Below are 12,087 nucleotides of genomic sequence, written 5' to 3'. Positions count from 1 at the left end.
GAACATCGTATATTTTAAGAAGGTCCTTGGTTGATACCTAGGACGCTGGCAGCAAACCGTATCAGCCGTTAGCACCAGACAGTGGTATTTGTGATGCATTTTTGAACGTTCAGTTGATGGAGTTTCATGTTTAATGAATAAAGTAGTAGTAGTAGTAGTAGTAGTAGTAGTAGTAGTAGTAGTAGTAGTAGTAATAATAATAATAATAATAATAATAATAATAATAATAATAATAATAATAATAATAATGATAATAATACGTTACGACGTCCTAGGCCCCTGGGTGGGGCCCGACTAGTAATCAATGCCAAATCCGGCAAATCAACTGGCCGCTGTGATACAATCGTATAATAATAATAATAATAATAATAATAATAATAATAATAATAATAATAATAATAATAATAATAATAATAATAATAATCTGCTTCTTAGAAGCTGGTTAAGGGCTGGCGTGGGGTTGGCCCTGTGTCTCTCTCCCTTGCCCGTTTTGCTTCGGCCGGTCAGCAAAGCCAAATTTAGACCCTGGATGCTCCCAGGAATTTAGGCCTTCAGGCGCTGCAAGACTCCAGCCAACCTATGATTTGACCCAAAGGAGAAACAAAAAAAGTCCTCTTTTCTGATGAGAGCAACTTTTGCCAAAAGCACCAAAAACTGGTTCAATGACCGTGGGATTCCTGTGCTTGATTGGCCTCTCCATTCTTCCTCCATACTCTGGGTCCTTGGTTTCCAAATAAGAGGCAAAAGTTGCTCTCATCAGAAAAGAGGACTTTGGACCACTGTGCTTCATTAAGACCAGGGTCAACGCAGCCGTCTACCAGGAGATTTTGGAGCACTTCATGCTTCCTTCCGCAGACGAGCTTTATGGGGATGCTGACTTCATTTTCCAGCTGCCCACACTGCCAAAAGCACCAAAACTTGGTTCAATGACTGTGGGATTACTGTGCTTGATTGGCCAGCAAACTCGCCTGACCTGACCCCCCCAGAGAATCTATGGGGCATTGCCAAGAGAAAGATGAGAGACATGAACAATGCAGAAGAGCTGAAAGCCGCTATTGAAGCATCCTGGTCTTCCATAACACCTCAGCAGTGCCACAGGCTGATAGCTTCCATGCCACGCCGCATTGAGGCCGTAATTGCTGCAAAAGGGGCCCAAACCAAGTACTGAGTACATATGCATGCTTATACTTTTCAGAGGTCCGATATTGTTCTACGTACAATCCTTGTTTTATTGATTGCATGTAATATTCTAATTTTCTGAGATGGTGGATTTGGGGTTTTCATGAGCTGTACGCCATAATCATCACAATTACGACAAATCACAGCTTGAACTATCTTGCTTTGCATGTAATGAGTCTTATCGCATATATTAGTTTCACCTTTTAAGTTGTATGACTGAAATAAATGAACTTTTGCACGATATTCTAATTTTTCGAGTTTCACCTGTATATAAAGATCTAAAATCGGAAAATATAGGTAGAAAATAATTCGGCTAAAATGAGAAACGGAAATAAAATGAATTATATATATGAAAATGTTAAAGGGGGGAAACCGGATAACACTCTGTTTACAAAAGAATTTTAAATATGTATCAAAAAATAAAAAAACAAAGAAATAAACCCGATTCACGGCAAGGGACGGCAGGGCCAGGAGAATGGTGGGTGTTGGGCAGCACTCCCAGATGTTGCTATTCCACAACGTGACGAGGACAAATCTTTTCGCCTTTTATTGGTTTAATTATTATCTCTTAAAAGCTCTAAGAAGGTCCGTTCCTGTAACCTCTCCCCCTCCTACACAGAGGTTACAGCTCAAGACAAATTCGGAAAAGGTCAGGAGAACCTGTTTGGCGCCACTACGTTCCATCTTCCCAACCGGAAGGCGCGCTCTAGGCATAATGGCCGCCGGGGGAAGGCAAGGTATCCCCTCTGTGGTCCAGCTGATCCTGCAAGCGGGCGAACTCGGCCAGCTCGTTCAGCTCCTGGAACTGCCGATCCGTCTTGTGAGTCACCAACGAGCGATAGAAGTGGACCGCGAAGATGATGAAGACCACGCCGAAGGGGACCATGATGGTGGTGGAGGTGATGGCAGCCGCCTCACCGGCGGTGATGGAAGCCGCCTCACCGGCGGTGATGGTGCCGTTGCTCGCCTGTGCGTTGGAACCCGTGTTCTTCTTCAGTGGGTGGAATTTGACCCAACAGAGAAGCACCACCTCGGCCAAGAAGAGCAGGGTCCCGATGACGGTGGAGAAGGCCCAAGCCAGCTCGATGTGGTGGTGCATGCGCTCGTGGGGCGACTCCTTGACCGAGTTGAGGTTGTGGACATTGCTGACGGCCTCAATGTTGGGCAAGATACAGGTGCTGATCATCAAGGCGAAGAGGTGGACGGCCACCAGGATGGTCGTGCAAGCGCTGAAGGCGATCAGGAGTCCCGGCGGGTAGTCGTGCTCCGCGTCTAGCTGGACTTCCACCATGGCCACCTGGAATGGTAGAAACAAAAGTATGAGGATGCCAAGAACTGGGTTCAAAGCAAAACGCTTGGCCTGTGAACCGAAAGCTTGAGGAAATGTCTTCTCTCAGCTTGTACTCATGGTTTACTTCGGGTTCAGGCTGAGGAATCGCTGGGCTTTTGTGCACTTAAGAAAGAAGTCGCCGCATGAAACCCTGGTCCCAAAATCAAGCCTTTGCAGAAGCCCCATTTTACTGAAAAACAAGAAAAAGTATGAACCTCCCCGTTGCCTTACATAGAGTTGAAACTGTGTGGGCAAAATTAACTTTATTTCTGTTTCTATAACCATTTATACCAATTATCCCAAATTTTGTAGTATTCAGACTCTTCTTTGTCCTTTAATCTTAATGTTAATTTATCCATTTCTGAGCAATCTAGAATTTTCTGAATCACTCATTCACTTGGGGGAATATTACTTCGTTTCCAACATTGGGCAAATGTTATTCCGGCCGTAGGCAATAAGTGTTTTAATATATATTTTCTTTTCTTTCTATATTTCTCCTTGGTTATTCCCAGCAGAAAAAGTTCTGGTTTATATTCTATTTGTTGCTCTGTAATTTGTTGTAACAAATAGGTACAATGACACAACAATGTTAATGTGATGATTGAAAGTTGTTATAGATGGGGGAAAAAAACAATAAAAACCTATTTAAAAAGAGAAAGAAACCGTGTGGGCAATTATTGAGAAGAATTTCAGATGAGTGGTTGTTTTCCAGTAAATCGCACATGGGTATTGCTTTAGTTTCTTACACCAAGGAGAGTAAGAGGGGGAAAGAAAGTTATCCACATATGTTTATACTACACAGGAAATTCCTTAACCATGATTGAACCCTACTCGCCTTGGTGTGAAGAACAAACAAAAGAAACCCCAATATAACCCTGATTAGCATGCAGCATTCGGAGCAATCCATCCATAAAACTCGCGTCCTATTTCGCATCTCATGCCAAGTCTAGCTTTAACCATGGTTAGTCGAACACACCATCGTCTGCAAAGGGCCAGGGCCAAGATTTGCACAATATGTCAAAACCCAAATCAACGTTGCTGGAAAGCCGAGTCTCCAAAACTACAGGGAGGAGAACGCAACTTTTCAAATATCCGGATCGACAGAGAAAAACAGGCTTTGGAGAAAGAGGAAGGAAACAGATGTCTGTCGAAGGAAGGAGAAAAAAAGAGGCCTTCTCGGGGGAAAAAAACAAAGTTTAAATGTCGAACAAAATTTAAAAGCTCATCCCCCACCAATGGGAAGGAAGGGTTTTTGAGATTTTCACCCTCTCCTAAACTTTTGAATTTCTGCCTAGCCCAAAAAACGAGCTTCTCATAAAGTAGGTAGCATCAAAGGACTACAAAGCGCGCACATTTCAATCTGCGTTACCAATATTTACCGCCCAAGAATTTTTTTTTGGGGGGGGGGGATTCTGAAAGGTGAATCCAGAGAGGTGAACACTTTCAATCGGCTTCACAAGCCGCCGTGGAGATGGGGGATGGACAGACACTTCTTGGTGACAGCTCCCCCCAGGTTCACGGCCAATACGGTCCATTTTTATGCCCCTCTTCCTTCTTAGGTGCCGCAGAAACCAAAGTGTCCAATATTAACAGATAAACAAATTGTTAATCTGTTTGGAAGGGCCCTTGTAGGTCATCTAGTCCAACCCCCCACTCACACGGAACAGGCCTTGTTTGCAAGTAGGGTTGTTGTAAAACAAGATCGATCTCAAATATATTATTATACCTTTAGGGGAAGAATGGAATACAAATATTAAAGGATAATGTATAACACCAATAATATCTATGAGAAATGCATATTTGTCAAATGTATGTGCATAGGAGTAAGAAAGATAAAAAAACTTTTCAAAACAAAAAAAAAGGGAATTGCTCTCAGATCGATTGAGTTTTGGGCGGCCGCCTCCATCGGTTTGCCCAGCGACGCTAAGAGAATCAGCTCTGACGCATTTATGGAATGGCAAGCTCCATTTCACGAGAAGTGTGTGTGTGTGTGGGGAGGAAAACACCTTTTCAATCTGGCCTGAAGAGGTACAAAGGAAATTCAAAAGCTGCCTGAAACCAAACATCAGCCGTGCCAATTAAAAAAAAAAGCGACAACTGAAGAAAACACTTCCGGCTTTTATTCCGCTGCCAATATAAAAACACAGACCCCAGTTTTGCAGGGGAACTGAGAAATCGATTACAGATCGGAAGAATAAGAGGGGCTCTCCTCCCCCAGATGGAAAACTTTCTCTCTGTCTATAGAGGGGGAAACAAGATTTGTAATGATGCACCGATAAGAGATCTGCTGTAAGAAGGAAGGTGCAGTTCCAGGGTTGTTTGTAAGTTTTGTGTATGTTTTTGTCAGTGTGTTTAAGTGTTTAAAATAAAATGAAAATGGAAAACTTTTCTCTTTTTTTTTACGGAAAAAAAACCACACCAAAGTGTGTTTTAAGGAAAATAACACACCGCCGCCAGCATTCGTGGCATTCTAAAATACAACCTGGCCAATTAGGGGGAAAATATTTCAGGCCAAGAGTGCAAAGGAATCAGGTGATTTCAAGTTTTTACTTGCAAAGAACAAACCTGCAAGCTTTAACCGATTAAAGCTGGACCTCAGCACTCGGCCGAAGCTGGCCTGTGACTTTTCGAGGATTTCTTTGGAGAAAACTAGCCAGAGATTTTAACCGGGACGGTCTCGGTTTTATTCTGCCCAGATTGTTCCTACAAAATGTGGGGTGATCGGAAACCTTAAGGAAGGATCTGGGGGTTGGTTGTTGGATCCAATCTGTACTCCGACTGAGATTCCCAAAAGTTTTACAGGTCATTTGGGACTTTCGACCACAATTGGGCCCAAAATTTCTGGCGCTAAGTGAAACATTTGTTAAGGGAGCTTTGCTCCATATGATGACCTTCCCTGCCAAAGTCATTAAGTGATGCATTGCAGCCGTTAAGTTGGGGACACGCCAGGCGTCCAAATTTTGATCATGTGGCCATGGGGATGCATGCTGCAAGGGTTGCAGGTGTGAAAAAATGGTCACAAGTCCATATTTCTGTGCCGGTATAACTTTGAATGGTTTACCAAACAAACGGTTGTAATTTGAGGACTAGCTGCATTTGCATTTGAAAGGAACTCGCCGAGCAGGATGCCACGGGCTAAATAAATTAGGTAATAAGTCTCTAAGCAGGTCACATCACTTAAAAAGTAAACAAGGGAATTAAATGTCCTCCTTTTGCTGGATCGGTCTCTGAAGGCAGCTAGGCAGCCTCAAATAAATTTCAATAAAATGTTTCTAGCAAGAAAACTCAATTGGAAGTTGATGATGATCATTTTTTTGGGGGGGGGGGAGGGGGAAAGCAAACTCTTTTTGCCCTAGAAAAATAAAACGGGAGAGTTCAACTGGAGCCATTTTAACGTATCGTATTATTAACTTTTCCCATCTACTGAACCACCTTATCTCATGATGCACAGTAGGACACTATTGGAGAAGGCCGGAAGAGAAGGCTATTGTTGGTTTAATTGTGTTGGCTGACTAATGGACAGCAGGTGTTCTCACATCACGCAGCAACCAGCTAAGAGAAAACCTCACACCGCTATTGTGGCTTGGTCAAGCCCCACGCAGTTGGCTGGGGAATTCTGGGGGTGGAAATCCACCCATGTTTTGCTGGTCAAAAGCCAGCTAATAAGGACAAAAATGGGCCCAGGATCATCATAAATGCAAAACAGTTGCCAAATGCCCAGATTGCAATCACTTGGGGCGGTGGTCATAAGTGTGAGGACCAAGTCCCAAGTCACTTTTTTTCAGCACCATCATGGTCGCTAACCATACGGACACCAGCGAAGGCCTACCCGAAGAGAAATTAATGCTAAGAACTAAGGTTGACTCAGCCTTCCGTCCTTCCCAGGTGGGTAAAAGGAGGACCCAGATTGATGGGGGCAAGAGGCTGACTCTGTAAACCGCTTAGAGAGGGCTGTAAAAGCACTGCAAAGCGGTATATAAGTCTGAGGGCTATTGCCCTTCCTTCCTTCCTTCCTTCCTTCCTTCCTTCCTTCCTTCCTTCCTTCCTTCCTTCCTTCCTTCCTTCCTTCCTTCCTTCCTGTTCTAAAGCAGTATTGCAGGCTAATTCTGCCAATTGCCAGCAGTTTGATCCTGACCAGCTCAAGGTTGACTCAGCCTTTCGTCCTTCCATAAAATGAGGACCTCAATTGCCAGGGGCAAGAGGCTGACTCTGTAAACTGCTTAGAGAGGGCTGTAAAAGCACTGCAAAGGGGTATATAAGTCTGAGGGCTGTTGCTGTTTCACACTTTGTGTTAAGCCTTCATAATGCCTTTTTGGGGGTGGGGTGTTACCGCCTAAGGAAACTGACGCACTCCATTAACGGTGTTTTATTCCAACGTCCACGGTTAACAGCTTGACAATAACTTTAAGCCAACAAAGCTGCCAGTTTTTACAACAGAATGGAGCGCTTTTGATTCTTAGCACCTTCTGAGGTCAAAACTCTTGTTAGGACAAACAGTCCTAAATATACAAAGAGGAAGAGAGTTGTTTTTTGTTTTCTTTTGAAGCATGGTTTCCCCTTTCTGTGGAAGGCTAAAGGCCCTCATTCAGAAATCGCATCCTGCCCCGTTCGCCTGAAACTTGGCAAATCCTTACACAGGAATCACAACAACTTAGTATTATTATTTTTAAAGGAATTAAACCTCCCATGAAAGTCAGCTGCCTTCAGAACCGAAGAAATACATTTTGCAAGCCAGAAAGCTTCTTTTTAGGGGGGGGGGGGAACACACGACTGCATTTTAAAACACTGGCTGCTCTTAAGATGGATGGATGGGCTTCTCGGGGCCAAGCTGTCACGAGGGAATCATCCCCGAATCAAAGCAGATGTAAAACAGGCTGAACTGTTCTGTAACTGAATCGTTTGGGCTACGCCGCTACACCCCTTGGGCTCAACCTGGCTTAAACAAACCATCCCAATCTGCTACCAACCTGCCTTCCGTTGAGGACCTGCGCACTGCACGAGTCAAAAAGAGGGCCGTGAAAATATCTACAGACCCCTCGCATCCTGGACACAAATTATTTCAACCCCTACCCTCAAAATGACGCTATAGATTAGGGCACTGCACACCAGAACAACTAGACACGGTTTCCCCCGAACGCCATCACTCTGCTAAAGAAATAATCCCCTCAATACAGTCAAACTATTAATTAAGGCTGCATTACTATTACTATTATTCTTCTCATCGTTCCTATCACGCATTTCCACCCACTTATGACTGCAGGACTGTGACTTCGTTGCTTGTTATCCTTACGATTTATATTGATATTGTTTCCTGACTGCTTTTTTGTACCCTATGACTATCATTAAGTGCTGTACCTTAGAAGTCTTGACGAATGTATCTTGTCTTTTTATGTACACTGAGAGCATCTGCACCAAAGACAAATTCCTTGTGTGTCCAATCACACTTGGCCAATAAAGAATTCTAATTCTATTCTATTCTTATTCTATTTCTCTATTCTATTCTTTTTCTCTATTCTGTTCTATTTTATTCTTTTTCTCTTTTCCATTCTATTCTTTTTCTCGATTCTATTCTATTCTTTTTCTCTATTCTGTTCTATTTTATTCTTTTTCTCGATTCTATTTTATTCTTTTTCTCGATTCTATTCTATTCTATGTTAACAGCAAGCCGACATCACACTGCAAATGTCTGAAACACCTTAAGTCTATGCAGGGAACACGCGGGGAGGGGGACCAGAGGATGCTTGCCAAAGCGGGGCCAAAGGGGGCAATAGGGACCCGCGGAGTTCCCGGTTCCGACGTCTGCAGGAGCGGAGCGGAGCCTCGACCCCTCCCCTTAATTTTGCACGCATTCACAGCCCCTCCCCGGACCCCCTCTGCAGCCCCCTCCCAGGGTTCACGGCTCCCCCCCCACCCCCTCCTCCGACCCCTCCTCCCGCGGAGGGGGGCAGGCCGTACCCCCCCCCAAGCAGAAGAGGGGGGGGGTCTTCCGCCCAGGCGCCTCTGCAACGGCTCCCCCGCCCAGCCCCTCCGGTACTCCCTGGCTCATCGTCCCCGGCCCCTCCGCGCCCCCTCCCCCTGCTCACCATGGCGAAGCCGGAGAGGAGCGCCGAGGTGCGGCTGGTGGCTTTGAGCTTGGCCCGGCTGAGGTAGAGCTTCCGCCAGGACAGCGCCTGCATGGAATGCTCGTTGAGGCTCATCGGGCGCCCTCAGCCCCGCCGGGCCCTCGCCCCCCGCCGCTCAGCTGCTCCGCCGCCGCCGCCTGCCTGCAAGCCGCCTGTCCGCCCGCCCGCGCCGCTCCCGGGGCCGGCCCAGCGCCGGATATGAGCCGCCCGCCCCTCCGCGGGACGCCCGCCCAGGACACCGCCCGGCCCAGGAGTGGGGGTCCTGGCGCCCCTTCCTCTCCCTGGGCCGACTCTCAACTCCCAGGAGGCTCGGCTGGGAATTCTGGGCGTTGAAGTCCAGCCATCTGGAACAGCCCCCCCCCCCGCTCCCCAGCTAATCGCCTGGCTTGGCTTTAGATCAGGGGTCCCCAAACTTTAAGACTGGTGGACTTCAACTCCCAGAATTCTCCAGGCAGCAAAGCAAAAGGGTGCTTCCCCAACTGCTGTCTGGGGAATTCTGGGAGTTGAAGTCCACCAATCTTAAAAGTGGCCGACTTTGAAGACCTCTGGCCTAGATTGAAATGAGGGGTCCTCCGTGCTGAGATTGGGGGGGGGGGTTCTTTCAGACCTTTGATGATCCTACTAGGGAACATCATGGGTGCTAGAGGGGCGGGGGGGGGGGCGTTGAGGAAGAGGAAGGACGAGGTCTGTGGGATCCTTGGTTCCCTCTGCCCTTGGGGGAGGGGGTTCCTGCAGAGGTTTCAGGACCCTTACTAGTGCTAGGAAAAAAGGGGGGGCGTTGAGGAAGAGGAGGAAGAAGAGGGAGGAGGATGGCTGAGGGTGGGGAGTCCTTGGTGCTGTCTTTCCTTGGGTGTTTTCTTGCAGACATTTCTTGACCCAATTGGGTAACATGCTCCGTGCTAGAAGGTGGGAAACCGCACTCCCTTCAAGCACTGATGGTGTTCCCCAGTTGGGTCATGAAAGGTCTGCAAGAAAACAAGCACCAAGGACCCCCAAAAGTCCAACCCTGAGCTACAAATATTCTGCTTTATTGATAGAACATGAAGCCTCCCGAGAGTAACCAGAAGGGGCTACAAGGTTTCCTCGGGGCCAACTTTGTGGCGCCCAATGCAACTTAGTCTGTGCCAAGCTGGAAATCGTGGCTTGTGGAAGGGGATGGGTCTCCCACGGCTGCGGTTTTGTCAACCAAAATGTGTTCCATCACCAAATGTTGTTATTACTACTAGTATTGTTGTTGTTGTTTGCTGCCCCCCTCATTTCAACGCTCCGGGACCTGGGCTCTTTAATGGCAAAGGCGCTTTAGACAGGAGGGATGTATGGGCCAGTGGTTTGAGGACACCCGATCCACGCTGGAAAAGCTCTCCCCTCCCAACCCAGCTTTTGACCGGCCCCAGTGGGGCTGCTCCATCCGGCTCGGATGCCCCTTCTCCCGTGGGCCAAGGCGTCGTCCGAGCCACGCGGGTCCTCTTCGCCCACCCAAAAGGGAGCGAAGTGGTCCCTCCCACACCCGCGTCTCTGAGCACCCGGGAAACGCCGCGCTCCATCCACCCCCTCCCCGCAGATGCGAGTGCCAGCTCGGGTGGGCAGCGCACCCACGTGCGTTGGCCCCCTTTCCGCGTCTGCCCTCGCAACGGGGCAAGAGGAAGAGGAGGAAGAAGAAGCGGCGAGGATCGCCAGCCCAGGAAGAGGCGGCGACGCTTGCCTGCCTGCCGCCCTCCCCCCCCCCCACAGCCCCCCGGCTTCCTCTTCCTGCAGGGTCTCTTTGCAAGCCCGCTCCCCACTCCACGCGCGACTTGCAAGAAGAGCCGCTGCTGCTTCCCCAACGCTCCGCGGCCGTTCCTTCCACCGACCATTCCTCCCCCCCCACGCCCGAGGAGCCACTCCCCCCAGCCGTGCGTGCATGCACGCGCGTGCACACAACTCCCCCCCCCCCTTTTGCAAGGCCAGTTGAAGCGCCTGCGCGCTGAGGGAGACTCGTGATCCCAACCACAACACCCGATCTCTCTCCTCCTCCCCCCCCCCGCCTTCCCCACTCCCCGCGCGCGCTTCCCCCCCTCCCCACGAGGAGGCAGCGATCCTGAGCGACCAGATCCGGGGTTTCCCTTGTCTCCCCCCCCTCCCAATTCACTCCCTCCAGAGGCCTCGCTCGTCCCCCCGCCCCACTGTTTATGTTCCGGGGACTCGCGTGACGCCTCTGCTTTCGCCCCCCCCTCCTTGCAAGAAAAAAAGGGGAGGGGGATTCTTTGCGGGACTTTTTGCATCAGAAAACAACGAGAGCCCCCTCCTCCTTTCCCCCCACCCGAGGGAGGGGGGGAGAGAGAGAGGGAAAGCAAAACGCAAAAGAACAAACAAAACAAACCACAAAAGCAGGAAGAGAAAAAAAAACATAAAGCATCGCCCACCCCCTTTCCCCCCCTCCTCCTCTCTCTCCCCCCCACCCCCCTCCACTGAGGGATCCTTTGCTTTCGGAGCTGCGTTCCCCTTCCCTCCATGTCCCCCCGCCTCTAAAAGAAAGTGCTGGTCGCGGGGGCGTGGGGAGCAAAACTTTAAAGAGAGAGAGGGACCCGGATGGCCTTTTGCAACCCTCGCGGGGGGATCAGAAGCGGCTTTTGCGGGGGGGGATTATTTGGGAAGCCTCTAAATTGGAGGGGAGGGGGAGAGAGGAAGAGGAGGGGGAGGAGGGGGAATTTTCCGGGGGTTTCCTCTCTTTCTGTTTCTATCTGTCTTTCTCTCTCTCTCTTTCTCGCGGTTCCCCCCCCCCGGCCCCAGTTTTGGGGCCCAGCCCGGCAGGAACCCCCCCCCCCCTCCGACCTTTGCAGCAAAGGACCTAAAGGAGGAACTGTTGACTCTCTAAAGATATGAAAGTCTTCATACCATGGAGGCAGAAAGAGGCTCGTCCAGGAGACTGGTGGGTACTTTCTCGGCTGCGGAGGGGAGGGGGGGGGGAAGGAGGCCAGTTCCAGGAGAGGAAAGACCCCCAACCCCAACCGGCCGTGGAGGGGGTGGGGTGGGCGCGATTGGGGGGCTGCCTGCGCGCCGGCTGGGCATTTAAACCAGCCGCGGGGGGAGATCCTGGGTTTGCTACCGGCGGAGTGGAGGGGGTGGTAGTAAGGCTGGGAAGGAGGGAGAGAGAGAGAGAGGGAGGGGAGTGCGTGGACCCCCTCCTTTCCTGCAGCTGCGCCGGATCCTACGGCGGAAGGGCGCGCAAGCTGCGCCCCCACATGCAACCGCCTTGTTTTGGGTGGGTGGGTGGGTAGGGGAAGAAGCTGGGCCTGGCCTCTGCTGCTTTGCCTGGGGAGGGGGCGAGGAGGCTTAACTCTTTCCTACCCCCCCTTCTCTCCCCCTCCCACCCACCCCCACTTTCCCCCAATCCCCAGATCGGTGGGCAGAAAAGACCCCTACCCACCCAAAACTTCCGGGGAACCCCCAGCCCGGCGATGCGCGTGTTTGGCGGAG

General features: G+C 49.6%; 2 protein-coding genes across 5 annotated transcripts in view; one reads left to right on the top strand and one right to left on the bottom strand.

Moving 5' to 3' along the window:
* Positions 1 to 1,711: 1,711 nt before the first annotated feature.
* On the bottom strand, positions 1,712 to 11,667 carry LOC309398928 (calcium release-activated calcium channel protein 1-like). Of its 3 annotated transcripts, XM_081966246.1 has the most exons (3): positions 8,593 to 8,742; positions 2,584 to 2,699; positions 1,712 to 2,476 (listed from the first exon to the last, which is right to left on the bottom strand). In XM_081966246.1, exon 3 carries the CDS (start codon positions 2,468 to 2,470, stop codon positions 1,886 to 1,888), a length of 585 nt encoding a protein of 194 aa, XP_081822372.1. In that variant the 5' UTR covers positions 2,471 to 2,476; positions 2,584 to 2,699; positions 8,593 to 8,742; the 3' UTR covers positions 1,712 to 1,885. The 3 variants fall into 3 exon arrangements, with proteins under 3 accessions (XP_081822372.1, XP_081822370.1, XP_081822371.1); XM_081966244.1 differs by lacking the exons at positions 2,584 to 2,699; positions 8,593 to 8,742 and adding an exon at positions 11,506 to 11,667; XM_081966245.1 differs by lacking the exon at positions 2,584 to 2,699 and having other exon boundaries at positions 8,593 to 8,918.
* The window catches only part of KDM2B (lysine demethylase 2B), a 37,387-nt gene continuing 36,676 nt past the window's right edge, over positions 11,377 to 12,087 (top strand). Inside the window, exon 1 of one of the 2 annotated variants that reach the window (XM_081966230.1) lies at positions 11,377 to 11,539. In XM_081966230.1, the coding sequence (XP_081822356.1) occupies positions 11,507 to 11,539 (33 nt within the window). In that variant the 5' untranslated portion in view covers positions 11,377 to 11,506. The remainder of the gene's footprint in view (positions 11,540 to 12,087) is intronic. The other variant, XM_081966229.1, reaches the window with a different exon arrangement.

Source organism: Natrix helvetica (assembly GCF_964273705.1).
Source record: "Natrix helvetica genome assembly, chromosome: 14".
Lineage (NCBI taxonomy): Eukaryota > Metazoa > Chordata > Lepidosauria > Squamata > Natricidae > Natrix > Natrix helvetica.
Note: the sequence above shows the minus strand (reverse complement) of the source record. Positions and strands in the feature narration are given on the sequence as shown.

What these genes read in the sequence shown, in the direction of transcription:
- LOC309398928 (XM_081966245.1), bottom strand. Translation starts at nt 8,706, where the DNA reads ATGAGCCTCAACGAGCATTCCATGCAGGCGCTGTCCTGGCGGAAGCTC. An exon ending in TCCTCTCCGGCTTCGCCATG is followed by an intron (nt 2,477 to 8,592) that starts GTGAGCAGGGGG and finishes CTACCATTCCAG; the next exon opens with GTGGCCATGGTGGAAGTCCA.